At 48.2% G+C, this 26,273-nt stretch overlaps 1 protein-coding gene across 1 annotated transcript in view; it reads left to right on the top strand.

The window, feature by feature from the left end:
- LOC141113402 (GTPase RhebL1-like) overlaps window positions 1-26,273 on the top strand; it is a 46,434-nt gene that overhangs the window by 13,170 nt on the left and 6,991 nt on the right. The window contains exons 5-9 of the mRNA XM_073606459.1: window positions 136-282; window positions 9,374-9,445; window positions 11,705-11,772; window positions 11,853-11,935; window positions 24,478-24,534. Of these exons, the coding sequence (XP_073462560.1) occupies window positions 136-282; window positions 9,374-9,445; window positions 11,705-11,772; window positions 11,853-11,935; window positions 24,478-24,534 (427 nt within the window). The remainder of the gene's footprint in view (window positions 1-135; window positions 283-9,373; window positions 9,446-11,704; window positions 11,773-11,852; window positions 11,936-24,477; window positions 24,535-26,273) is intronic.

The raw sequence follows: 26,273 nt of genomic DNA, 5'->3' as shown, positions 1-26,273 counted from the left end.
CACTCACCCCACGCGGTTCCTCTCCCCGCTCCTCGTGTTCTTCATCCACCGCCCGGGGAATACACGCCCCGCCCACCGCCTCGCACAGACGCCGCCGCTGGACCAATCACAGTGAAGTGTGGAAACATCTTGTAGCACGCTGGTTACGTGGTGCCTCCGCGGTGCTGGTCGCATTTCACTCGGACATCGTGATTGTTTTTTGTCGGGTGACCTCTGTGGTGAAGGTTATCATGGCCATGGCCAAGTACCGCAAAGTTGTCATACTGGGGCACCAGGCAGTCGGTAGGTGGATGAGAGGTTGCATGTACTCATTCCATGGCAGAGGGTTGTATATGTTGTAGGTGGCCATACACCTTCCAGTCCGACCTACCTGACTACATTCCAATGGGGGGTGGGGAGGGGAGTGTTTGGGTAGGTGTACTTCAAATTGGTGGAATGATATTAAAGATTGCACATTTAGATTGTAAGGTGTATGGCCTAAGAGCTCCAATCACTTTATGTACAGAAGAGGGAGCTATGGACAGGTGCAGACTGAACATTGACCTGCAGGCTAGAAAATAGACGTACAGTGACCTGACCTTCCACCATGTGGTCTGATTGTGACACACCATGCTGAGGATACCTCTGTCTTCCCTATCAGACTCTTTATACCAGGCTCCTCTGTACCCAACTCCTTATACCAGGCTCCTCTGTACCCAACTCCTTATACCAGTCTCCTCTGTACCTGGCACCTTATACCAGTCTCCTCTGTACCTGGCACCTTATACCAGGCTCCTCTGTACCTGGCACCTTATACCAGGCTCCTCTGTACCTGGCACCTTATACCAGGCTCCTCTGTACCTGGCACCTTATACCAGGCTCTTCTGTACCCAACTCCTTATACCAGGCTCCTCTGTACCCGGCTCCTTATACCAGGCTCTTCTGTACCCAACTCCTTATACCAGGCTCCTCTGTACCCAGCTCCTTATACCAGGCTCTTCTGTACCCGGCTCCTTATACCAGGCTCCTCTGTACCCAGCTCCTTATACCAGGCTCTTCTGTACCCAACTCCTTATACCAGGCTCCTCTGTACCCGACATCTTATACCAGGCTCCTCTGTACCCGGCTCCTTATACCAGGCTCCTCTGTACCTGGCTCCTTATACCAGGCTCCTCTGTACCCAACTCCTTATACCAGGCTCCTCTGTACCTGGCACCTTATACCAGGCTCGTCTGTACCTGGCACCTTATACCAGGCTCCTCTGTACCCAGCTCCTTATACCAGGCTCTTCTGTACTTGACTCCTTATACCAGGCTCCTCTGTACCCAGCTCCTTATACCAGGCTCCTCTGTACCCGGCTCCTTATACCAGGCTCCTCTGTACCCGGCTCCTTATACCAGGCTCGTCTGTACCGGGCTCCTTATACCAGTCTCCTCTGTACCCGACTCCTTATACCAGGCTCCTCTGTACCCAACTCCTTATACCAGGCTCCTCTGTACCTGGCACCTTATACCAGGCTCCTCTGTACCCAGCTCCTTATACCAGGCTCTTCTGTACCCGGCTCCTTATATCAGGCTCCTCTGTACACAGCTCCTTATACCAGGCTCTTCTGTACCCAACTCCTTATACCAGGCTCCTCTGTACCCGACATCTTATACCAGGCTCCTCTGTACCCGGCTCCTTATACCAGGCTCCTCTGTACCCCGCTCCTTATACCAGGCTCCTCTGTACCTGGCTCCTTATACCAGGCTCCTCTGTACCCGGCTCCCTTATACCAGGCTCCTCTGTACCCAACTCCTTATACCAGGCTCCTCTGTACCTGGAACCTTATACCAGGCTCCTCTGTACCCAGCTCCTTATACCAGGCTCTTCTGTACTTGACTCCTTATACCAGGCTCCTCTGTACCTGGCACCCCTTACCAGGCTCCTCTGTACCCAGCTCCTTATACCAGGCTCTTCTGTACTTGACTCCTTATACCAGGCTCCTCTGTACCTGGCTCCTTATACCAGGCTCCTCTGTACCCGACTCCTTATACCAGGCTTCTCTGTACCCGACTCCTTATACCAGGCTCCTCTGTACCCGGCTCCTTATACCAGGCTCCTCTGTACCCAGCTCCTTATACCAGGCTCCTCTGTACCCGACTCCTTATACCAGGCTTCTCTGTACCCGACTCCTTATACCAGGCTCCTCTGTACCCGGCTCCCTATACCAGGCTCCTCTGTACCCGGCTCCTTATACCAGGCTCCTCTGTACCCGGCTCCTTATACCAGGCTCCTCTGTACCCGGCTCCTTATACCAGGCTCCTCTGTACCCGACTCCTTATGCCAGGCTCCTCTGTACCCGACTCCTTATACCAGGCTCCTCTGTACCTGACTCCTTATACCAGGCTCCTCTGTACCCGACTCCTCTGGACTCGACTCCTTATATCTGGCTCCCTTATACCAGGCTCCTCTGTACCCAACTCCTTATACCAGGCTCCTCTGTACCCAGCTCCCTTATACCAGGCTCCTCTGTACCCAACTCCTTATACCAGGCTCTTCTGTACCTGGCACCTTATACCAGGCTCGTCTGTACCTGGCACCTTATACCAGGCTCCTCTGTACCCAGCTCCTTATACCAGGCTCTTCTGTACTTGACTCCTTATACCAGGCTCCTTATACCAGGCTCCTCTGTACCTGGCTCCTTATACCAGGCTCCTCTGTACCCGACTCCTTATACCAGGCTTCTCTGTACCCGACGCCTTATACCAGGCTCCTCTGTACCCGGCTCCTTATACCAGGCTCCTCTGTACCCAGCTCCTTATACCAGGCTCCTCTGTACCCGACTCCTTATACCAGGCTTCTCTGTACCCGACTCCTTATACCAGGCTCCTCTGTACCCGGCTCCTTATACCAGGCTCCTCTGTACCCGGCTCCTTATACCAGGCTCCTCTGTACCCGGCTCCTTATACCAGGCTCCTCTGTACCCGACTCCTTATGCCAGGCTCCTCTGTACCCGACTCCTTATACCAGGCTCCTCTGTACCTGACTCCTTATACCAGGCTCCTCTGTACCCGACTCCTCTGGACTCGACTCCTTATATCTGGCTCCCTTATACCAGGCTCCTCTGTACCCAACTCCTTATACCAGGCTCCTCTGTACCCGGCTCCTTATACCAGGCTCCTCTGTACCCGGCTCCTCTGTACCTGGCTCCTTATACCAGGCTCCTCTGTACCCGGCTCCCTTATACCAGGCTCCTCTGTACCCGACTCCTTATACCAGGGTCCTCTGTACTCTACTCCTCTGGACTCGACTCCTTATATCCGGCTCCCTTATACCAGGCTCCTCTGTACTTGACTCCTTATACCAGGCTCCTCTGTACTTGACTCCTTATACCAGGCTCCTCTGTACCCGGCTCCTTATACCAGGCTCCTCTATACCTGGCTCCCTTATACCAGGCTCCTCTGTACCCGACTCCTTATACCATGCTCCTCTGTACCCGGCTCCTTATACCAGGCTCCTCTGTACCTGGCTCCTTATACCAGGCTCCTCTGTACCCAACTCCTTATACCAGGCTCCTCTGTACCTGGCACCTTATACCAGGCTCGTCTGTACCTGGCACCTTATACTAGGCTCCTCTGTACCCAGCTCCTTATACCAGGCTCTTCTGTACTTGACTCATTATACCAGACTCCTCTGTACCCGACTCCTTATACCAGGCTCCTCTGTACCCGGCTCCTTATACCAGGCTCCTCTGTACCCGACTCCTTATACCAGGCTTCTCTGTACCCAACTCCTTATACCAGGCTCCTCTGTACCCGGCTCCTTATACCAGGCTCCTCTGTACCCAGCTCCTTATACCAGGCTCCTCTGTACCCGACTCCTTATACCAGGCTTCTCTGTACCCAACTCCTTATACCAGGCTCCTCTGTACCCGGCTCCTTATACCAGGCTCCTCTGTACCCGGCTCCTTATGCCAGGCTCCTCTGTACCCGACTCCTTATGCCAGGCTCCTCTGTACCCGACTCCTTATACCAGGCTCCTCTGTACCCGACTCCTTATACCAGGCTCCTCTGTACCCGACTCCTCTGGACTCGACTCCTTATATCCGGCTCCCTTATACCAGGCTCCTCTGTACCCAACTCCTTATACCAGGCTCCTCTGTACCCGGCTCCTTATACCAGGCTCCTCTGTACCCGGCTCCTCTGTACCTGGCTCCTTATACCAGGCTCCTCTGTACCCGGCTCCCTTATACCAGGCTCCTCTGTACCCGACTCCTTATACCAGGCTCCTCTGTACCCGGCTCCTTATACCAGGCTCCTCTGTACCCGGCTCCTCTGTACCTGGCTCCTTATACCAGGCTCCTCTGTACCCGGCTCCCTTATACCAGGCTCCTCTGTACCCGACTCCTTATACCAGGCTCCTCTGTACGCTACTCCTCTGGACTCGACTCCTTATATCCGGCTCCCTTATACCAGGCTCCTCTGTACTTGACTCCTTATACCAGGCTCCTCTGTACTTGACTCCTTATACCAGGCTCCTCTGTACCTGGCTCCTTATAGCAGGCTCCTCTGTACCCGGCTCCCTTATACCAGGCTCCTCTGTACCCGACTCCTTATACCAGGCTCCTCTGTACTTGACTCCTCTGGACTCGACTCCTTATATCCGGCTCCCTTATACCAGGCTCCTCTGTACTTGACTCCTTATACCAGGCTCCTCTGTACTTGACTCCTTATACCAGGCTCCTCTGTACCCGGCTCCTTATACCAGGCTCCTCTATACCTGGCTCCCTTATACCAGGCTCCTCTGTACCCGACTCCTTATACCAGGCTCCTCTGTACCCGGCTCCTTATACCAGGCTCCTTTGTACCCAACTCCTTATACCAGGCTCCTCTGTACCCGGCTCCACTGTACCCGACTCCTTATACCAGGCTGCTCTGTACCTGACTCCTTATACCAGGCTCCTCTGTACCCGACTCCTTATACCAGCCTCCTCTGTACCTGACTCCTTATACCAGGCTCCTCTGTACCCGACTCCTTATACCAGGCTCCTCTGTACCCGACTCCTCTGGACTCGACTCCTTATATCCGGCTCCCTTATACCAGGCTCCTCTGTACTTGACTCCTTACCAGGCTCCTCTGTACTTGACTCCTTATACCAGGCTCCTCTGTACCCGGCTCCTTATACCAGGCTCCTCTATACCTGGCTCCCTTATACCAGGCTCCTCTGTACCCGACTCCTTATACCAGGCTCCTCTGTACCCAGCTCCTTATACCAGGCTCCTCTGTACCAGGCTCCTCTGTACCCAACTCCTTATACCAGGCTCCTCTGTACCCGGCTCCTTATACCAGGCTCCACTGTACCCGACTCCTTATACCAGGCTCCTCTGTTCCTGACTCCTTTTACCAGGCTCCTCTGTACCCGACTCCTTATACCAGGCTCCTCTGTACCTGACTCCTTATACCAGGCTCCTCTGTACCCGACTCCTTATACCAGGCTCCTCTGTACCCGACTCCTCTGGACTCGACTCCTTATATACGGCTCCCTTATACCAGGCTCCTCTGTACCCAACTCCTTATACCAGGCTCCTCTGTACCCGGCTCCTTATACCAGGCTCCTCTGTACCCGGCTCCTCTGTACCTGGCTCCTTATACCAGGCTCCTCTGTACCAGGCTCCCTTATACCAGGCTCCTCTGTACCCGACTCCTTATGCCAGGCTCCTCTGTACCCGACTCCTCTGGACTCGACTCCTTATATCCGGCTCCCTTATACCAGGCTCCTCTGTACCCGACTCCTCTGGACTCGACTCCTTATATACGGCTCCCTTATACCAGGCTCCTCTGTACCCAACTCCTTATACCAGGCTCCTCTGTACCCGGCTCCTTATACCAGGCTCCTCTGTACCCGGCTCCTCTGTACCTGGCTCCTTATACCAGGCTCCTCTGTACCAGGCTCCCTTATACCAGGCTCCTCTGTACCCGACTCCTTATGCCAGGCTCCTCTGTACCCGACTCCTCTGGACTCGACTCCTTATATCCGGCTCCCTTATACCAGGCTCCTCTGTACTTGACTCCTTATACCAGGCTCCTCTGTACTTGACTCCTTATACCAGGCTCCTCTGTACTTGACTCCTTATACCAGGCTCCTCTGTACCCGACTCCTTATACCAGGCTCCTCTGTACCCAGCTCCTTATACCAGGCTCCTCTGTACCAGGCTCCTCTGTACCCAACTCCTTATACCAGGCTCCTCTGTACCCGGCTCCTTATACCAGGCTCCACTGTACCCGACTCCTTATACCAGGCTCCTCTGTTCCTGACTCCTTTTACCAGGCTCCTCTGTACCCGACTCCTTATACCAGGCTCCTCTGTACCTGACTCCTTATACCAGGCTCCTCTGTACCCGACTCCTTATACCAGGCTCCTCTGTACCCGACTCCTCTGGACTCGACTCCTTATATACGGCTCCCTTATACCAGGCTCCTCTGTACCCAACTCCTTATACCAGGCTCCTCTGTACCCGGCTCCTTATACCAGGCTCCTCTGTACCCGGCTCCTCTGTACCTGGCTCCTTATACCAGGCTCCTCTGTACCAGGCTCCCTTATACCAGGCTCCTCTGTACCCGACTCCTTATGCCAGGCTCCTCTGTACCCGACTCCTCTGGACTCGACTCCTTATATCCGGCTCCCTTATACCAGGCTCCTCTGTACTTGACTCCTTATACCAGGCTCCTCTGTACTTGACTCCTTATACCAGGCTCCTCTGTTCTTGACTCCTTATACCAGGCTCCTCTGTACTTGACTCCTTATACCAGGCTCCTCTGTACCCGACTCCTTATACCAGGCTCCTCTGTACCTGACTCCTTATACCAGGCTCCTCTGTACCCGACTCCTTATACCAGGCTCCTCTGTACCCGACTCCTCTGGACTCGACTCCTTATATACGGCTCCCTTATACCAGGCTCCTCTGTACCCAACTCCTTATACCAGGCTCCTCTGTACCCGGCTCCTTATACCAGGCTCCTCTGTACCCGGCTCCTCTGTACCTGGCTCCTTATACCAGGCTCCTCTGTACCAGGCTCCCTTATACCAGGCTCCTCTGTACCCGACTCCTTATGCCAGGCTCCTCTGTACCCGACTCCTCTGGACTCGACTCCTTATATCCGGCTCCCTTATACCAGGCTCCTCTGTACTTGACTCCTTATACCAGGCTCCTCTGTACTTGACTCCTTATACCAGGCTCCTCTGTACTTGACTCCTTATACCAGGCTCCTCTGTACCCGACTCCTTATACCAGGCTCCTCTGTACCCAGCTCCTTATACCAGGCTCCTCTGTACCAGGCTCCTCTGTACCCAACTCCTTATACCAGGCTCCTCTGTACCCGGCTCCTTATACCAGGCTCCACTGTACCCGACTCCTTATACCAGGCTCCTCTGTTCCTGACTCCTTTTACCAGGCTCCTCTGTACCCGACTCCTTATACCAGGCTCCTCTGTACCTGACTCCTTATACCAGGCTCCTCTGTACCCGACTCCTTATACCAGGCTCCTCTGTACCCGACTCCTCTGGACTCGACTCCTTATATACGGCTCCCTTATACCAGGCTCCTCTGTACCCAACTCCTTATACCAGGCTCCTCTGTACCCGGCTCCTTATACCAGGCTCCTCTGTACCCGGCTCCTCTGTACCTGGCTCCTTATACCAGGCTCCTCTGTACCAGGCTCCCTTATACCAGGCTCCTCTGTACCCGACTCCTTATGCCAGGCTCCTCTGTACCCGACTCCTCTGGACTCGACTCCTTATATCCGGCTCCCTTATACCAGGCTCCTCTGTACTTGACTCCTTATACCAGGCTCCTCTGTACTTGACTCCTTATACCAGGCTCCTCTGTACTTGACTCCTTATACCAGGCTCCTCTGTACTTGACTCCTTATACCAGGCTCCTCTGTACCCGGCTCCTTATATCAGGCTCCTCTATACCTGGCTCCCTTATACCAGGCTCCTCTGTACCCAACTCCTTATACCAGGCTCCTCTGTACCCAGCTCCTTATACCAGGCTCCTCTGTACTTGACTCCTTATACCAGGCTCTTCTGTACCTGGCTCCATATACCAGGCTGCTCTGTACCTGGCTCCTTATGCCAGGCTCCTCTGTACCTGGCTCCTTATACCACGCTCCTCCGTACCCGGCTCCTTATACCAGGCTCCTCTATACCTGGCTCCTTATACCAGGATCCTCTTTACCTGGCTCCCTTATACCAGGCTCCTCTGTACCTGGCTCCTTATACCAGGCTCCTCTGTACCTGGCTCCTTATACCAGGCTCCTCTGTACCTGGCTCCTTATACCAGGCTCCTCTGTACCCAGCTCCTTATACCAGGCTCCTCTGTACCTGGCTCCTTATACCAGGCTCCTCTGTGCCAGGCTCCTCTGTACCCAGCTCCTTATACCAGGCTTCTCTGTACCTGGCTCCTTATACCAGGCTCCTCTGTACCCAGCTCCTTATACCAGGCTCCTCTGTACCTGGCTCCTCATACCAGGCTCCTCTGTACCCGGCTCGTTATACCAGGCTCCTCTGTACCTGGCTCCTTGTATCAGGCTCCTCTGTACCCGGCTCCTTATACCAGGCTCCTCTGTACCAGGCTCCTCTGTACCCAGCTCCTTATACCAGGCTCCTCTGTACCTGGCTCCTTATACCAGGCTCCTCTGTACCCAGCTCCTTATATCAGGCTCCTCTGTACCTGGCTCCTTATACCAGGCTCCTCTGTATCCGGCTCCTTATACCAGGCTCCTCTGTACCCGGCTCCTTATACCAGGCCCCTCTGTATCCGACTCCTTATACCAAGCTCCTCTGTACCTGGCTCCTTATACTAGGTTCCTCTGTACCTGGCTCTATATACCAGGCTTTTCTGTACCTGGCTCTTTATACCAGGCTTCTCTGTACCTGGCTCTTTATACCAGGCTCCTCTGTACCTGGCTCCTTTTACCCAGATCCTCTGTACCCAGCCTTTTCCAATCTAAATCGAGCCCCCTATTCCAGGCTTCTTGGTACCTGGCTTCCTATTCCAGTCTTTCCTGTACCTGGAACCCTATTCCAGGCTCCTCCTCTGTACCTGTCTCGCTTATACCAGGCTCCCTATTCCAGTCTTCTGTACCTGGAACCCTATTCCAAGCTCCACCTCTGTTCCAGGCTTCCTGTAACTGGGCTCCTCTGTACCTAGTTTTCTGTTCCGGGCTCCTCTGTACCTGCACCTTATTCCAGTCGCCCCCTGTACCTGGCTCACTATTCCAGTCTCCTTTGTTCCCGGCTCCCTATTCCAGCTTCCTCTGTACCTGGCTCCCTATTCCAAGCTCTTTGTACCTGACTGACCTCTGTATCCTGTCTGCTATCATTTACATTTACTTCTTATCTAATCTGTAGGTAAAACTTCCTTGACCCTCCAGTTTCTTAGGCAAGAATTTCCGCAAGTGTACCATCCAACCATAGAGAACGGTAAGTACCATCCAACCACAGGAAGCAGTAAGTATACCATTTGAGAGAACTAATTCCATCTGAGCCTTGAGAGTACTGTGTGCCATCTGACCTTAGAGAGCAGTAAGAAGTCGCCGACTTTAAAGACACAACACATAGTATAGAGAACCATAAGACCGTAGAGAGCAGTAGGTTCTATCCGACCATAGAGAGGAATAATTACCATGCAATTATAAACCTCAGCAAGCACCAGCTACTTATAAGGAACCCTAAAAACTGCTTGACAAGCTAGAGCAACAAGTACCCACCGACAAAGAAAGCACAAGCATTGGAAACAGTAAGTACTATCTGACTATAGAAAGCAGTAATTGCGACCTAAGTATAGAGAGCAACAAGTATTATCCAACCATAGAAATAAGTAAGTATCAGTCAACTATAGAGAGCAGTTATTACCATCCAACCACTGAAGGCAGTAAACACCATTAGACTGAAAAGAACAGCAAGTACTATCCAACCATAGAGAGCAATAACTACCAGCCAACAATAGAGTACCACGGAGAGCAGTAAATACCAGTCAACCTTAAAAGGTTGTACATACCATCCAACTATAGAGATCAGTAAGTAACATCAGACCATAGAGAGCAGTAAGTACTGACCAACCATAGAGGGCAGTAAATAGTCAAATTATAGAGATTAGTAAACACCATGGAGAGCAGGAAATACCAACTAAACATAAGGATCAGTAAGTACCAGCTAATCATAGAGAGCAATAACTATATAAGACCATAGAGAACAGCAAGTACCAGCCAACCTTAGACAGCAATAACTACCAGTCAACCATGGAGATCAGTAAGTACCATGGAGAGCAGTAAATACCAGCCAACCATAAAACGTGGTATGTACCATCTAACTATAGAGACCAGGAAGTACCATCAGACCATAGAGAGCAGTAAATACAACCCAACTATAGAGATTAATAAGCATCATGGAGAGCAGGAAATACCAACCAAACATAAGGATCAGTAAGTACCATCCAACCATAGAGAGCAATAACTATATAAGACCATAGAGAACAGCAAGTACCAGCCAACCTTAGACAGCAAAAGCTACCAGAACCAGGGAGATCAGTAAGTACCATGGAGAGCAGTAAATACCAGCCAACCATAAAAGGTGATTTATACCATCTAACTATAGAGATCAGTAAGTACCATCAGACCACAGAGAGCAGTAAGTACAATCCAAATATAGAGATTAGTAAGCATCATGGAGAGCAGAAAATACCAACCAAACATAAGGATCAGTAAGTACCATCCAACCACAGACAGCAGTTAGTACCAGCCGACCATAGAGATCAGTAAGTACTAGGCAACTATGTAGATCAGTAAGTACCATGGAGAGCAGTAAATACCAGCCAACCATAAAAAGCACTAAATACCATCCAACTATAGAGATCCGTAAGTACCATGAGACCATAAAGAGCAGTAAGTACTGACCAACCATAGAAAGCAGTAAGTAGAATCCCACTATAGAGATCAGTAAGTATGATGGAGAGCAGAAGATATCAACCAACCATAAGGAGCAGTAAGTACAATTCAGTTATAGAGGTCAGTAAGTACCATGGATCGCCGAAAATATCAACCAATCATAGAGGGCAGCAAATACTAATCAACCATAGAGAGCAATAAGTACCATCCAACTATAGAGCTCAGTAAGTACCATCAGACCATGGAGAGCAGTAAGTACTGGCCAACCATAGAGAGCAGTAAGTACAATCCAAGGACAGAGATCAGTAAGTACCATGAAGAGCAGAAAATATCAACCAACCATAGAGAAGTACTGGCCAACCATAGAGAGCAGTAAGTACAATCCAAAGACAGAGATCAATAAGTACCATGGAGAGCAGAAAATATCAACCAATCATAAAGAAGTACTGGCCAACCATAGAGAGCAGTAAGTACAATCCAAAGACAGAGATCAGTAAGTAGCATGGGGAGCAGAAAATATCAACCAACCATAGAGAGTGGCAAGTAGCAACCAACCATAGAGAGCAACAAGTATCAACCAACCATAGAGAGCAGTAAGTACAATCAAAATATAACGATCAGTAAGTACCAGCTGACCACAGAGAGCAATAGGTAGCATCCAACCACAGAGGCCATGGAGTTGATGAATTTCAGTCTATTTCGATAATCTAAGGCAAAGCTAAACGAAAACAGTTTTGGCTGCAGTTACTGTTTAATTGCCGTTTTAGTAACATCTTTTATATTGGATCTTCCTCAGTTTGGAAGAAAACATTTTCTCTTGGATTGGCTGAATATGAACTGGATGTGGTGGACACAGCGAGTCAAGTGAGTCATTGCTTCTAATAGGGTGTGGTGGAATGGTTTGTTTGTAGCTATGGCTAACATATTGGCTTCTGATTCTACAGATGGAGTTCTCCTACATTCCCCAGTCACTTATTTCCGGGGTAGATGGATACATTGTAGTCTATTCTGTGGACTCCTTTAGAAGGTTAGTGCAATAATCTCCCCGAAGAACTAAAGCCATGCACTGCCCTGCTAAGGTTTTGGAAGTTACTGTTGTCTATTTTTCATGTTCTCCTTCTTTCTCTCATCCTCTACCACTGTAGATAGACATTTTATTTCATTATATATTTGTGGACTTGTGAAGAAGGTAAAGTGGTCTGTTGTTAAAACATTCGGAGGACAAATAGGATAAAAGAGAGAGAAGGAAGCGCACACCAAAAGCTACTCCGTTTCAAATGTGACAGGAAGGCTTCAGCTTTGTTCCCTCCCGAAATATGCCCTCTAACGAGCTTCATTGGTCATGGGCTTAATAATTGAGAATCTCAATGATTAGGCCAACGATGGGTGAAACACATTAAAGGGGCATGGTTCGGGAACGTTTCACTGGTCATGCATGGGCTTTACCATAGAGGGCCTTTATGATTAAGCCCGTGACTGGTGAAGCGTGTTAGAGTTGAGTGGTCTAACATGTTGAGTGGAAGCTGTTGCATTTAAAACTGAGCAGCGTTCAGTGTTCACTTCCATGTCTCTCTTTTATCCTGTTGAGGACTGGGCAAGATGAGTCCTTGGGGAGCTGTGCCATGATCACTTAGTGCCCCTGTTCCTCATTCCAGCACCTGGGTGTTGGCTGTTGCTTTTTCCCCTGTCTATGTTCACCTGCAGGTGATTGATCTGATCAGTGACCTGATATAAGCAAACCGAACACTCTATCCCTTGCTTGTGATAGACACAGTTACCTGCATTGTTCTTGATCAAGCCTCCTGTTTGTCTGCCTTGCTTGCTATTGGATCTCCATGTGTATGACACAGATCGGATATCAGACTATTCCCTGAACTCAGCCTGCCTTATTACCTGGACTGTCATAGAACCACACTATCTGTCTGCTAAACTGCAAGTAGTCTGTTTGCTCTGCTCGCGTCTGCCCTAGTGTGGTAGCCAGGCACTATAGCATTGTGTCACAGCTTGTCACAGTAGCTAGCTATAGTGTCTGACCACCTGCATTGAGGTAGACGTGACATTTGTGACATTATCACAAGCCTTTAACAAACTTTTCTGCGAAGATGAACTCTGCACAGGCTGAGGAAATTTGCAAACTGACACGCCAAGTCAAGGAACTGGTAAACACACCTCCAGCAGTAACGCAGGAGCCAGAGCCCAAAGTTAACCCACCTGACCATTTTTCTGGTGACCCCCCCATGTATTTTCCAACTTTAAAAATTGTTGTATGCTATACTTTAAGCTCTAGCCACACTCCTCTGGTTCTGAAGCACAGCGGGTCAGCCTGATTATTACATGGTTGCAGGGGGGCCCCCAGCCTTGAGCGTTAAGTCCCCCCACAGATGACCCAGTCAGAGGGTCAGTTGAAGCCTTTTTCCAAAGCTTTAGGTTTACTGTATGACGATCCTAACTGTGCCCATTCAGCTGAAGCTAACCTTACTGTCACTACGTCAGGATAAAGGCACTGCTGAACAATACTGTTCTGAATTCCGCCGCTGGGCACCCGACTCAGGGTGGAATGACCCAGCTCTAAGAAGCCAATTCAGGTTAGGCTTATCAGTTTCTATTAAGGACTCCTTAGTACACTACCCTGAACCAAAGTCTTTGAGTGAAGCCATGCAAGTAGGGTTTCACCGATACCACTTTTAAAAGACTGAGTACAATTACCGATACTTTTTTGCCAAGTACTCGCCGATACCGATACTTTTTTAATGTCAAGTGACAGTTTTCAAAGCACAATACAGACTAACAATATCTTCTTTATAATGATGAGGAGGCCCTAATATGCAGCAGCGCTGATGAGCACTGGTAGGTGGCACTGACTGATGGGCACTGATTTGCAGCACTAATAGGTGGCACTGACTGATGGGCACTGATTTGCAGCACTTATGGCTGGCACTGATATGCAGTACTGATAGGTGGCACTGACTGATGGGCACTGATTTGCGGCACTGATAGGTGGCACCGATATGTGGCACTGATAGATGGGCACTGATTTGCAGCACTGATAGGTGGCACTGACTGATGGACACTGATATGCAGCACTGATGGATGGCACTTACTGATGGGCACTGATGGGTGGCACTTATGGGCACTGATAGGTGGCACTGGTATAGTATATGGACTGGGTGTAACAAGATGTCCGCTGCTGCCTTGTGACTGCAGGCTACTGAGGCCGAGTGCAGGGTGTACCAAGATGGGCGTTGCAGTGTACATCCTCTGTCGGAGACTGGGGCCGTCACTTCCGTTAATGATTCTGATGGCCCGGGTCACCGATGCTGATGGATGGCTGCGGCTGCGACCCACACCCCTGCCTCATAAGCTTCCTCCGCTGCAGCCTGCAAGGACTCTCACTGTGCCAGGACACGCGCTCCGCCTTCTCCCACCCACTATGCCCGCCCACTGACTTCCGGGATGCAGGTATCGGGTGAAGCATCGGGAGCATTTGCCCGAGTACAAGTACTCGGGCAAATACTCGGAATCTCACCAATACTAATATCGGTATCGGTGCAACCCTACATGCAAGTAGCCATCCGTATAGACAGGCGTTTATGGGAAAGGCGTACAGAGAGGTTTGTTTCTTTGCCCCCTAGTACGCTGTTTCAGAGATGGCTTATTTGTTCCTGCACAACTTAGGTCTGCCAAGTTCTCTCACCACCTCTCCGCTTTCATTGATTCTGGTGCTGCTAGCAATTTCATTGATAGGGACCGAGCACACAGATTTCAGTGACTAAGGTGCACAGACCCTTCTCAGTCTTAGCCGTTGATAATTCTCCCTTGTCCATGGGTCTTGTGACCTTGTGTACGGTACCTATTACCCTGACCATTGGGGAATTTCACAGGTAGACAATCAGCTTCTACCTGATTTCTTCTCCTGCTTATCCCCTTATCTTGGGGTATCCCTGGCTTAAACTTCACAACCCGCACATAGACTGGGCTGGAGAGGAGATTGGGTCCTGGTCCCAGACCTGCATCCAGAACTGCATTAAAACCAATGACCAGTTGCCCATTTATGACTCTTGTATGGCCAATACCGGTCACCTTTTTTCCAGTCCTATTTAGATCCTGTTCATGACTACTTTTCCAAATGTGATGTGATTCAGACAGTCGCTACACCTGGTGATGTGATTTAGACAGTCGCTGCACCTGATGATGTGATTCAGACAGTCGCTACACCCGGTGATGCAGCCCAGTCGGCCACTGCATCAATTATACAAAACAATCTCCTGTGCTCGGGTGCCTCGTCAGCTAAGTAAGTGGCGCAGCCATCCCCTTTAGCAAAGTCAATGGAATGTCGCAGGTCCTGCTGCCCTCCTCAGAATAATGGGTATCCTTTATAACTGAAACATACAAAAAGAACAGGAGGGCGCACCGCAATTATGCCAGTCCAGCCCATGCCCATTGAACTTTCTGCTTTTTCTTATTCTTGACTCTCAGGCGATGCGATTCAGACAGTCGTTACACCTGGCGACGCAGCCCAGTCGGCCACTGCATTAATTATGCCAGTCCAGGTCATGCCCATTGAACTTCCTGCCTTTTCTTATTCTGGACTCTCTGGTGATGCGACTCAGACAGTCGCTGCACTTGGCGATGCGGCTCGGTCAGCCACTGCATTGATCGTGCCAGTCCGGCCCATGCCCATTGAGCCTCCTGCTTTTTCTTATGTAGGGGTTTCGCCTGGCGATGCGATTCAGACATTCGTTACACCTGGCGATGCGGCCCAGTCGGCCACTGCATCAGTTATGCCTGTTCAGCTAATGCCCATTGAACTTCCTGTTTTTTCTTACTCAGGACCTTCTGGTGATGCGACTCAGACAGTCGCTATAGCTTGGCGATGCGGCTCGTTCAGCCACTGCATTGATTGTGCCGGTCCAGCCCATGCCCATTGAGCCTCCTGCTTTTTCTTATTCAAGGCTCTCTGTAACCTGGCCTCACCCTACTTCTCTAACTTGTCTAAGAGGTTCAATCCACCCTTTCGATAAACTGCCTCATTGGACCAGGTGGGGCTTTCAATCTTTTCAATCACAGGTCTCTGTATTCTGTTCGTGTTTCAGCTGTCCGGCTTGACCCCGGTGAAACGTCACCTGCTAACCAGCCTGACCTCGTGGATCCACGGACCTCTGCCTAATCTGATGGTCCTGAGCTGGATGTCCAACTGGTCTTTGAGGGTCCGGGGGCCTCTCCTGGGGGGGGGGTTAATGTCATGATCACTTAGTGCCCCTGTTCCTCTTTCCAGTACCCCGTGTTGGCTGTTGCTTTTTCCCCTGTCTGTGATCACCTGCGGAGGACTAGGCCGAAGCCACGGCCTTGCCTAAAAACTCCTGCCTGCAGCTCCCCAGGAGCGGTGCTGACACCACGCTGGTCCTGAGGAGCTGCGGGCAGGAGTTTTTAGGTGAGGCCGTGGCTTCGGCCTAGTCCGCAAGGCCAGCCGCCGCGGACTAGGCTGAAGCCACGGCCTTGCCTAAAAACTCCTGGCCACAGCTCCTCAGGACCGGCAAGGTGTCCAAAAAAAAACAAAAAAACCTTGATTTAAAGAAATTTTTAAAAAGCACAGATTTTTTTTTTTTTTTTGAGAAAATCTCCCAGCCCTAACTTAATCATTATTAACTATTAAATTATAGGTATTGTAAATTTCTTTAAAAATTTGGCTGTTATTGAATGTAACAAATACAAATTTATCCGAAGTTACGAATTATCTGTAATAACGAATGCCGTATCTAAACTAATGGAACGTAACGTAACGGACAATAATAATAATAAAAACAAATAATTATTATTTTGTTCCGTTCCATTTGTTTAAATGTGGCATTCATTATTTCGGATAATTCATAACTTCGGATAAATTCGTATTCGTTACGTTCACTAACAGCCAGATTGGAAAGAAAATTCCAATACCTATAATTTATTAGTTACCGTATTTATCGGCGTATAACACGCACATTCATTTTAAGAGGGAAGTTTCAGGAAAAAAAACTTAAATTTTTAATAAGGAACTTTGAAGCAAAATAAGGGTCAGTGCCCACCTGCAGCCTCACCATTGCCATCAATGCAGCCTGATCAATACCCATCTGCAGCCTCACAAGTGCCATCAATGCAGCCTCATTAGTCCACATCAGTGCAGCCCCACCATTGCCATCAATGCAGCAACCTTGCCATTGCCATCAATGCAGCAGCCACACCACTGCCATCAATGCAGCAGCCGCACCACTGCCATCATTGTAGCAGCCTCACCACTGCCATCAGTGCAGCCTGATCGATGCCCATCTGCAGCCTAGAGGGGACAGGGAGGGGGGCGGGATGAGCGCCGACAGATTACATACAGCGAGAATCTCCTATGATAGACAGAACACTGGTCCAATGGCTGCTCAGGAGACGGGACTTCCTATTACAGAGGCCGCCTAGTAAACAGGAGATTCTCACTGTATGTAATCTGACGGGGCTCGTCCCGCCCTCCTCCCTGTCCCCTCGGAGGCAGCTAAAATTGAAGTATTGGCGTATAACACGCACATGCTATTTGCACCCAATTTTCATGGTGAAAAATTGAGTGTTATACGCCAATAAATACAGTAGTTATTGTTTTGAATATTTGGATTTTCGTTCTTTCGGATTTTCCTTTCTTATTTTTGGATTTCCGAATTCCAAATTTTCGAATTTACGAAAAAAAAACGAATAAAACGAACAAATTTTTCGGCAGTGCACATGTCTAATAATTTCTGCAAAAAATAATGCCTGTGATCATCAGCTCCATCTAGTGGCCACAACGTGGCTATAGTTTTTTTTTTTAATATTTCAGTGAGAAAATCCCTCAATGGTTGGGATTTGCAGGACAAACATCACATACACTGGTGAAGCCTGCATAAATTTTTAACATAATTTATGTAATAGATTAAAGTGTTACTAAACCCACAACAGTAAAATCAGTCTGTATATGCAGTAAAGCATGTTTGTTATACTCACTGTGGAACCTAAAGGGTTAATCCTCTGCATTGTGTAAAAAGGCTGTTTGATCCCGTCTTCTCTGATCCTCCCCTTCTTCCACTGTCTCCAATCTATTTCCTAATAGTACAGCCTTTGGAGTCACTCTGCACAGTTTGGTGTGTATTGCTAGAGAGTTTTTTTGTTTTCTTGGGAGGGTGCATGTTATCAGCACAGGGCCAATCAGCATTGTCCAGACAGAGGGCCAGGGGTCCTGCAGCCTCATAGGGCAGTCAGAGTAGAACGAAAACTCCTACAAGCTTTAACCAGACACTGATAGAAGTCACAAGACTGCTATATACTGTAGATGAGGAAAGGTATTTATTTAGCAGTTTATAGTTACTAAAATAATTGCATTTCCATGTTCTGTGTACTGTGGGAGACCAGATATAGTGAATGCAGGGTCCGAGGTTTATTAACCTCCCTGGCGGTATGATTATTTCGGATTTTAGGTGCTAAAAGCGGTACAATTATTTTGCATGGAAATTTGGCGTTTTATATTGTAGGTCTGTAAATCTTAACAATAACACACTTAAATCTGTCCAAACCAGAGTCTAGTAGATATCCCGGGTATGATAAAGTTTGAAACACAAAAACATAAATTATAATATAATAAATAAAAATAAATAATTAAAAAAAAAAAAAAATAGTAATAAAATACATTTCCCCACAATTCACTATCGCTCAATTCTGCAAGTGTTCTAATTTACTATCGCTGTTTTCTAGCTGGTCTAAAGCCACTTTTGACGTAAAGGGACACTTTTTGGTTGCTATGGACAATCTCCAGTTTCCAGGCAGAAAGAACAGTGTATATCATGTAAAACTGCATGCAGGGCATGGGCCAAAGCACTGGGGACAAAGGGATGTGAAATCATTTCATACAGTACTGTAATCTGTAAGATTACAGTACTGTATGTGTTATGATTTTTACATTATTTTGAATTTGCCGCCAGGCTCCGCCCCCGTGCGTCGCGCCGCTCGCAGGGAACGGAGCCTGGCACGGAGAGGCTTCGGAGGAGGACGGAGTCCTCGGACACTGCGGGTGACATCGCAGAATCCCGGGGACAAGGTAAGTAAAGCCGCCCCAGGATCCTGCAATGCGATCCCGAGTGTGGCTCGGGGTTACCGCTAATGGTACTGAATTTTAACCCCGAGCCACACTCGGGAATACCGCCAGGGAGGTTAAGACTTTAATTTATTTGATCATCAGTTCCGACTAGTGGCCAAAAAGTGCTATAATTTACCTCAGCGAGAAAATACCTCAATGGTTGGGATTCGCAGGACGAACATCACATACATTTGTGAAGGCTGCACAAATGTTGGCCATAGCTTCTGTAATAGATGAATTCCTTCAGCTCCATCTAGTGGCAATAATGTGCTATAGTTTTCTGGAAAAAAAAAAACTATGAGAAATTATACATAATTTTGGCCACTAGATGGAGCTGACGATCATAGGAAGTGATCTATTACAGAATTTACAGACAAAATTTGTGCAGCCGGCATAAATGTGTGTGACATTCATCCAACAAATGTTTTAGAAATAGACCTCAAAGTGTTGTATTCCAGAGTTCTGGAGTGTTCCAGCTCCCCCTACTGTTCTCCATGGAGAACTGCAGCCACTCATTCCTCTTCTGAGAATGTAGAGCAGCCATTCTCAATCAGGGTGGCATAAAAACCTTTGGGGGTTCCTCTAGATCAGGGATGGTGAACCTTGGCACCCCAGATGTTTTTTGGAACTACAGTTCCCATGAAGCTCCACTACACTGCAGAATGCATGAGCATCATGGGAAATGTAGTTTCCAAAACATCAGGGGTGCCAAGGTTCACCATCACTGATCTGAAGGTTCTTTGAGCTGTGGCAGATTGACTTTCCATCTGATGGTGCCAGCTTGGTTCCTGGGCCAACACCACTTGGCAGAGCCAGCTGCATGACTCAAATGCCCTTTGTAGCTGTATGAAAGGATGACATTCTGTCCACCATTGTAAGAGGAGCTTTCTTCTCACTAGCCACCAATGTGAGGGACATTTTTCAAACTGACCACCAATAAATTGGTTTTAGCGGGAAAGTAATTTCAAAGGTTCCTCTGGGGTAAAAACGTTGAGAAAAGTTGTTATGGTGGTGGGTACCATCTACTTTTTCCTGTTCCTTCCCCATTTCTTATTACCAGGGTAGGTGGACACATTGTAGCGTACACGCCTGACTCCTTTAGGCTTGGTTCATACTGGCGCGGCTTCAAAGTCTCGTGACTTTGAAGCCACGCCGCACAGCGCAACTTCATCGCGGCTTGCATATGACTTCTTTAATAGAAGTCAAAGCAAGCGGCTCTGAAGTCCCCCCCAAGTAGTGCAGGAACCATTTTCTAAGTCGGAGTGACTTGAGTCGCCCCGATTAGAACGGTTCCATTGCACTTCATGGAGAGCGACTTGTCAGGCGACTCCCCGGAGAAGTTGTGCCAGCGTGAACCGAGCCTTAGAAGGTTAATGTACAGTCCTCTACACCTTCCTCCACTGATTTCCCTGAAAAAATATTCTGAGATTGTATCTATCCCATCTTTTATTAGCGTCATAGATGGATACATTGTAGACTACTCTGAGGACTTCTCTAGAAGGTAACCATTCTGACGTGCTCCAGCTCCCCCTACTGACCTGCCTGAGGACCTGCAGCCATGCATTCCTGAGCTGACATTCAGGCTGGGTTCACATACACTATATTGTCAGAAGTATTGGGACGCCTGCCTTTACACGCACATGAACTTTAATGGCATCCCAGTCCGTCGGGTTCAATATAGAGTTGGCCCACCCTTTGCAGCTATAACAGCTTCAACTCTTCTGGGAAGGCTGTCCACAAGGTTTAGGAGTGTGTCTATGGGAGTGTTTGACCATTCTTCCAGAAGTGCATTTGTGAGGTCAGGCACTGATGTTGGATGAGAAGGCCTGGCTCACAGTCTCCGCTCTAATTCATCCCAAAGGTGTTCTATTGGGTTGAGGTCAAGCCAGTCAAGTTCCTCCACCCCAAACTCACTCATCCATGTCTTTATGGACCTTGCTTTGTGCACTGGTGTGCAGTCATGTTGGAACAGGAAGGGGCCATCCCCAAACTGTTCCCACAAATTTGGGAGCATGAAAATGTCCAAAATGTCTTGGTATGCTGACGCCTTAAGAGTTCCCTTTACTGGAACTCACGAGCCAAGCCCAACCCCTGAAAAACAAACCCCACACCATAATCCCCCATCCACCAAATAATTTGGACCAGTACACAAAGCAAGGTCCATAAAGACATGGATGAGCGAGTTTGGGGTGGAGGAACTTGATTGGCCTGCACCTCAAGCCAATAGAACACCTTTGGGATAAATTAGATTGGAGAATCGCAAGCCAGGCCTTCTCATCCAACATCAGTGCCTGACCTCACAAATGCACTTCTGGAAGAATGGACAAACATTCCCATAGACACACTCCTAAACCTTGTGGACATCCTTCCCAGAAGAGCTGAAGCTGTTATAGCTGCAAAGGGTGGGCCAACTCAATATTGAACCCTACGGACTAAGACTGGGATGTCATTAAAGTTTTTATGTGCATGTAAAGGCAGGCGTCCCAATACTTTTGACAATATGGTGTGTGTGCGAATTGGCTGCGGATTTCCCTGCATCCAATTTGCATGACATGCGAGGGTGAAGGGCTCTCAATGGAGCCGGTTCACACATGTCCAGGGCGGTCGCGGTCTGCATTCCAAAAGGGTCCTGTGCGGCTCCGGTTCAGGAGCAAATTCAGGCAAAAAATGTGCACCTTGACAGGAACGCACCGGACCCCATGCTGGGAAGCGCAGCTGCACTTTTAGGCTCCTTTCACACTAGCAGTAGTGTTATCACCCCGCTGAAAAGCCAACTGTGATTTGCAGGAGTTCCGTAGCCAATACTGCTGCCTTCTGGTGCCTTTTTTTTTTTTATCATTTTTTTTATTTTTATTTTTTATTGCCAGTCGGCAATTTTGTAATATGGGACTGCGCTGCAACTGCAAGCCAAGTATTTGGCTTGCAGTTGCAGCACAGCCCCATTCACTTACATGGGGGGGAGTTTGACAGGCGGTTCTGCCTGTCACCCCTGGCATGTGGCCTTAACCACTTAAGGACCAGCCTCGTTTTGGATTTTAGGCGTTTACATGTTTAAAACAGTTTTTTTTGCTAGAAAATTACTTAGAACCCCCAAACATTATATATTGTTTTTTTTTTCTAACACCCTAGAGAATAAAATGGCGGTCAATGCAATACTTTTTTTCACACCGTATTTGCGCAGCGGTCTTATAAGCGCACTTTTTTTGGAAAAAATCCACTTTTTTGAATAAAAAAAATAAGACAACGGTAAAGTTAGCCCAATTTTTTTTATATTGTGAAATATAATGTCACGCTTCAAAATTGCGCCCGCTCGTGGAATGGCGTCAAACTTTTACCCTTAAAAATCTCCATAGGCGACGCTTAAAAAATTCTACAGGTTGCATGTTTAGAGTTACAGAGGAGGTCCAGTTCTAGAATTATTGCTCTCGCTCTAACGATCCCGGCGATACCTCACATGTGTGGTTTGACCACCGTTTTCATATGCAGGCTCTACTCACGTATGCGTTCGCTTCTGTGCGCGAGCTCGCCGGGACAGGGCGCTTTAAAAAAAATATTTTTTTTCTTATTTATTTCACTTTATTTTATTTATTTTTTCACTGTTTTTTTTTTTTTTTTTTTTTTAAATTTGGATCACTTTTATTCCTATTACAAGGAATGTAAACATCCCTTGTAATAGAAAAAAGCATGACAGGACCTCTTAAATATGAGATCTGGGGTCAAAAAGGCCTCAGATCTCATATTTGGACTTAAATGCAAAAAAAAATTGTCATTTGAAAAAAATGACAACAAAAAAATATGCCTTTAAGACGTATGGGCGGAGCTGACGTTATGACGTCGCTTCCGCCCTCCTATGGTATGGAGACGGGTGGGGGCCATCTTCCCCTCACTCGTCTCCATACCACAGACGTGAAAGTTCCCGATCGCCTTCACCGCTACCGACGGCTCCGGTAAGCGGCGGAGGGGCGCGGGAGAGGGGTGGCACCATTCCCGCCACCAATAATGGTGATCTCTGCAGCAGGTTCGCCGCGAGATCACCGTTATCGGCGGCGGGAGAGGTGCCACCCGCCGCTCTCCCGCGCCCTCCGCCGCTTACCGGAGCCGTCGGTAGCGGCGGAGGCGATCGGGACCTTTCTCTTCCTCAGTATAGAGACGAGGCTAAGATGGTGCCCACCTGTCTCTATACCATAGGACGGCCAGAGCGACATCATTACGTCAGCTCCGCCCACTTCTCTTAAAGGCACATTTTTTTTTGTGTCATTTTTTTAAACGACTTTTTTTTTTTTTTTTTTTTTTTTTTTTTGCATTTAAGTCCAATTATGAGACCTGAGGCCTTTTTGACCCCAGATCTCATATTTAAGAGGACCTGTCATGCTTTTTTCTATTACAAGGGATGTTTGTGAAATATAATGTTACGCCGAGTAAACTGATACCCAACATGTCACGCTTCAAAATTGCGCCCGCTCCTGGAATGGCGTCAAACTTTTACCCTTAAAAATCTCCATAAGTGACGTTTAAAAAATTCTACAGGTTGCATGTTTTGGGTTACAGAGGAGGTCAAGGGCTAGGATTATTGCTCTCGCTCTACCGGTCGCGGCGACACCTCACATGTGTGGTTTGACCACCGTTTTCATAAGCGGCGCTACTCGCGTATGCGTTCGCTTCAAAAAATAAATAAAATAAAGTAAAATAAATAATAATAAAAAAAAAAAATTTTTTTAAAGCGCCCTGTCCCGATGAGCTCGCGCACAGAAGCGAACGCATACGCGAGTAGCGCCCGCATATGAAAACGGTGGTCAAACCACACATGTGAGGTGTCGCCGCGACCGGTAGAGCGAGAGCAATAATCCTAGCCCTTGACCTCCTCTGTAACCCAAAACATGCAACCTGTAGAATTTTTTAAACGTCACTTATGGAGATTTTTAAGGGTAAAAGTTTGACGCCATTCCAGGAGCGGGCGCAATTTTGAAGCGTGACATGTTGGGTATCAGTTTACTCGGCGTAACATTATATTTCACAATATAAAAAAAAATTGGGCTAACTTTACTGTTGTCTTATTTTTTTATTCAAAAAAGTGATTTTTTTTCCAAAAAAAAGTGCGCTTATAAGACCGCTGTGCAAATACGGTGCAAAAAAAAGTATTGCAATGACCGCCATTTTATTCTCTAGGGTGTTAGAAAAAAAACAATATATAATGTTTGGGGGTTCTAAGTAATTTTCTAGCAAAAAAAAACAGTTTTAAACATGTAAACACCTAAAATCCAAAACGAGGCTGGTCCTTAAGTGGTTGTAGAATATGTGTAAAGACATGTCCACCGACAATGTTAAGTGATTTCACTGCCCTTCTGCTGCCCGTGAGAACAGGGCCTTATATATTTATTCTTTCTTGTTTATTTCTACTCTTAGGTGGGGGGGGAATTCAAATTAATGTTTTTTTAATCATTTTGCAGCTTCCAGATCGCAGGAGGATTGTACAGAAAGCTGGAGGCTAAAAGAGGGAGACGCCGGTAAGGGTTAATTTGTACCTTCCTAGTGAGCCTTAAAGTGGTTGTAGACCATCACATGAGGGGGCTATCCTCAGGTGATAACACAGAGATGAAACAAATCCTCCTACATAATTTGTACCTGTTTATCTACGGTCTTTCCTCTACATCCATTCAAAGCGCAGAATTTACACAGGATCTCTCAGCTCTGAAAAGCAGGGGGCGGAGAGCTAAAGTTACATCAGTGAGGAGAGCTCTGAGAGCTGATTGGAGGGAAGGGACACACCTCCCCCCCCCTTCCACACACACACACACAGGAACAGAGCTGAGGCTGGTGGTCCCTCCCCTGTCACCATTTTTCTCTTGGTGTCAGGAAAACTTATCAGAAGTGATTTATGCTGATAGCAGAGGAAGGAAGCAGCAGACGGACGTGACACTTAGAGCCCATTCACACAGGGACGACTTGTCAGGCGACCTAGTCGCCTGACAAGTCGCCTCCCGTTCTGTGCTATGGAACCGTTCTAAGGGGAGCGACGCAAGTCGCTCCGACTTAGAAAAAGGTTCCTGTACGACTTCGGGGGCGACTTGCATAGACTTCTATACAGAAGTCGTTTTGCAAGTCGCCCGGGCAGTCGTTTGCAGGTCGCCTCGCTGAGGCGACCTGCAAGTCGTGTTGCCCCTGTGTGAATGGGGTCTAAGTGCTCTGGATTGAGAGCACACACTATACAGGGATATGCTTTGTTCATAATTCATGTCTGAGGTTTACAACCACTTTAACATGTAACAAACAGTGCTATCCGTGGCTGTCTAGCAAATCTAATTTGTTAATTTGTTAAGTGTGCTTTCTGACCCCCACAGTTAGAAAGCACACTCAACCCTTTGATCACCCCTGATGTTGAGCGCTTACCAGGGGCTCATGTTGGGATTTGTCCTCCACTACTTGGGGGTGGGGTTTCTCATCCTCAGCTCTGAGGGGTTCATGCTGGGACTTGTAGTCTAACTTTTGATGGATGTGACCCTCCCAAAAGAGAAGGACTGCAAGTCCCAGCATGAACCACTCAGAGCCTTTGATCACCCCTGATGTTGAGCGCTTCCCAGCCAGTGTCATTAGTACAGTGACAGTGCGTATTATTTAGCACTGATCAATGTATTGGTGTCACTGGTCCCCAAGAAGTGTCAGGTGTCTGATTTGTCCGCCGCAATGTCGCAGTCCTGCTAAAAGCCGCCATTACTAGTAAAAAAATAAAAATTTCATAAATCTATCCCATAGTTTGTAGATACTATAACTTTTGCGCAAACCAATCAGTATACGCTTATTGGGATTTGTTGTCCTCCACTAGTTGGGGGTGGGGTGGGGTGTCACATCCTCAGCTCTGAGGGGTTCATGCTGGGACTTGTAGTTTTACTTTTGGTGGATGTGACCCTCCCAAAAGAGAAGGACTCCAAGTCCCAGCATGAACCCCTCAGAGCTGAGGATGTGACACCCCACCCCCAACTAGTGGAGGACAACAAATCCCAATAAGCGTACATTGATTGGTTTGCGCAAAAGTTATAGTATCCACAAACTATGGGATAGATTTATGAAATTTTTATTTTTTTACTAGTAATGGCGGCTTTTAGCAGGACTGCGATATTGCGGTGGACAAATCAGACACCTAACTGAGACTTTTTGGGGACCAGTGACACCAATACAGTGATCAGTGCTAAAAAAAAATGCACTGTCACTGTACTAATGACACTGGCTGGGAAGCGGTCAACATCAG

This window comes from Aquarana catesbeiana, linkage group LG12 (assembly GCF_042186555.1).
Source record: "Aquarana catesbeiana isolate 2022-GZ linkage group LG12, ASM4218655v1, whole genome shotgun sequence".
Taxonomy (NCBI): domain Eukaryota; kingdom Metazoa; phylum Chordata; class Amphibia; order Anura; family Ranidae; genus Aquarana; species Aquarana catesbeiana.
Note: the sequence above shows the minus strand (reverse complement) of the source record. Positions and strands in the feature narration are given on the sequence as shown.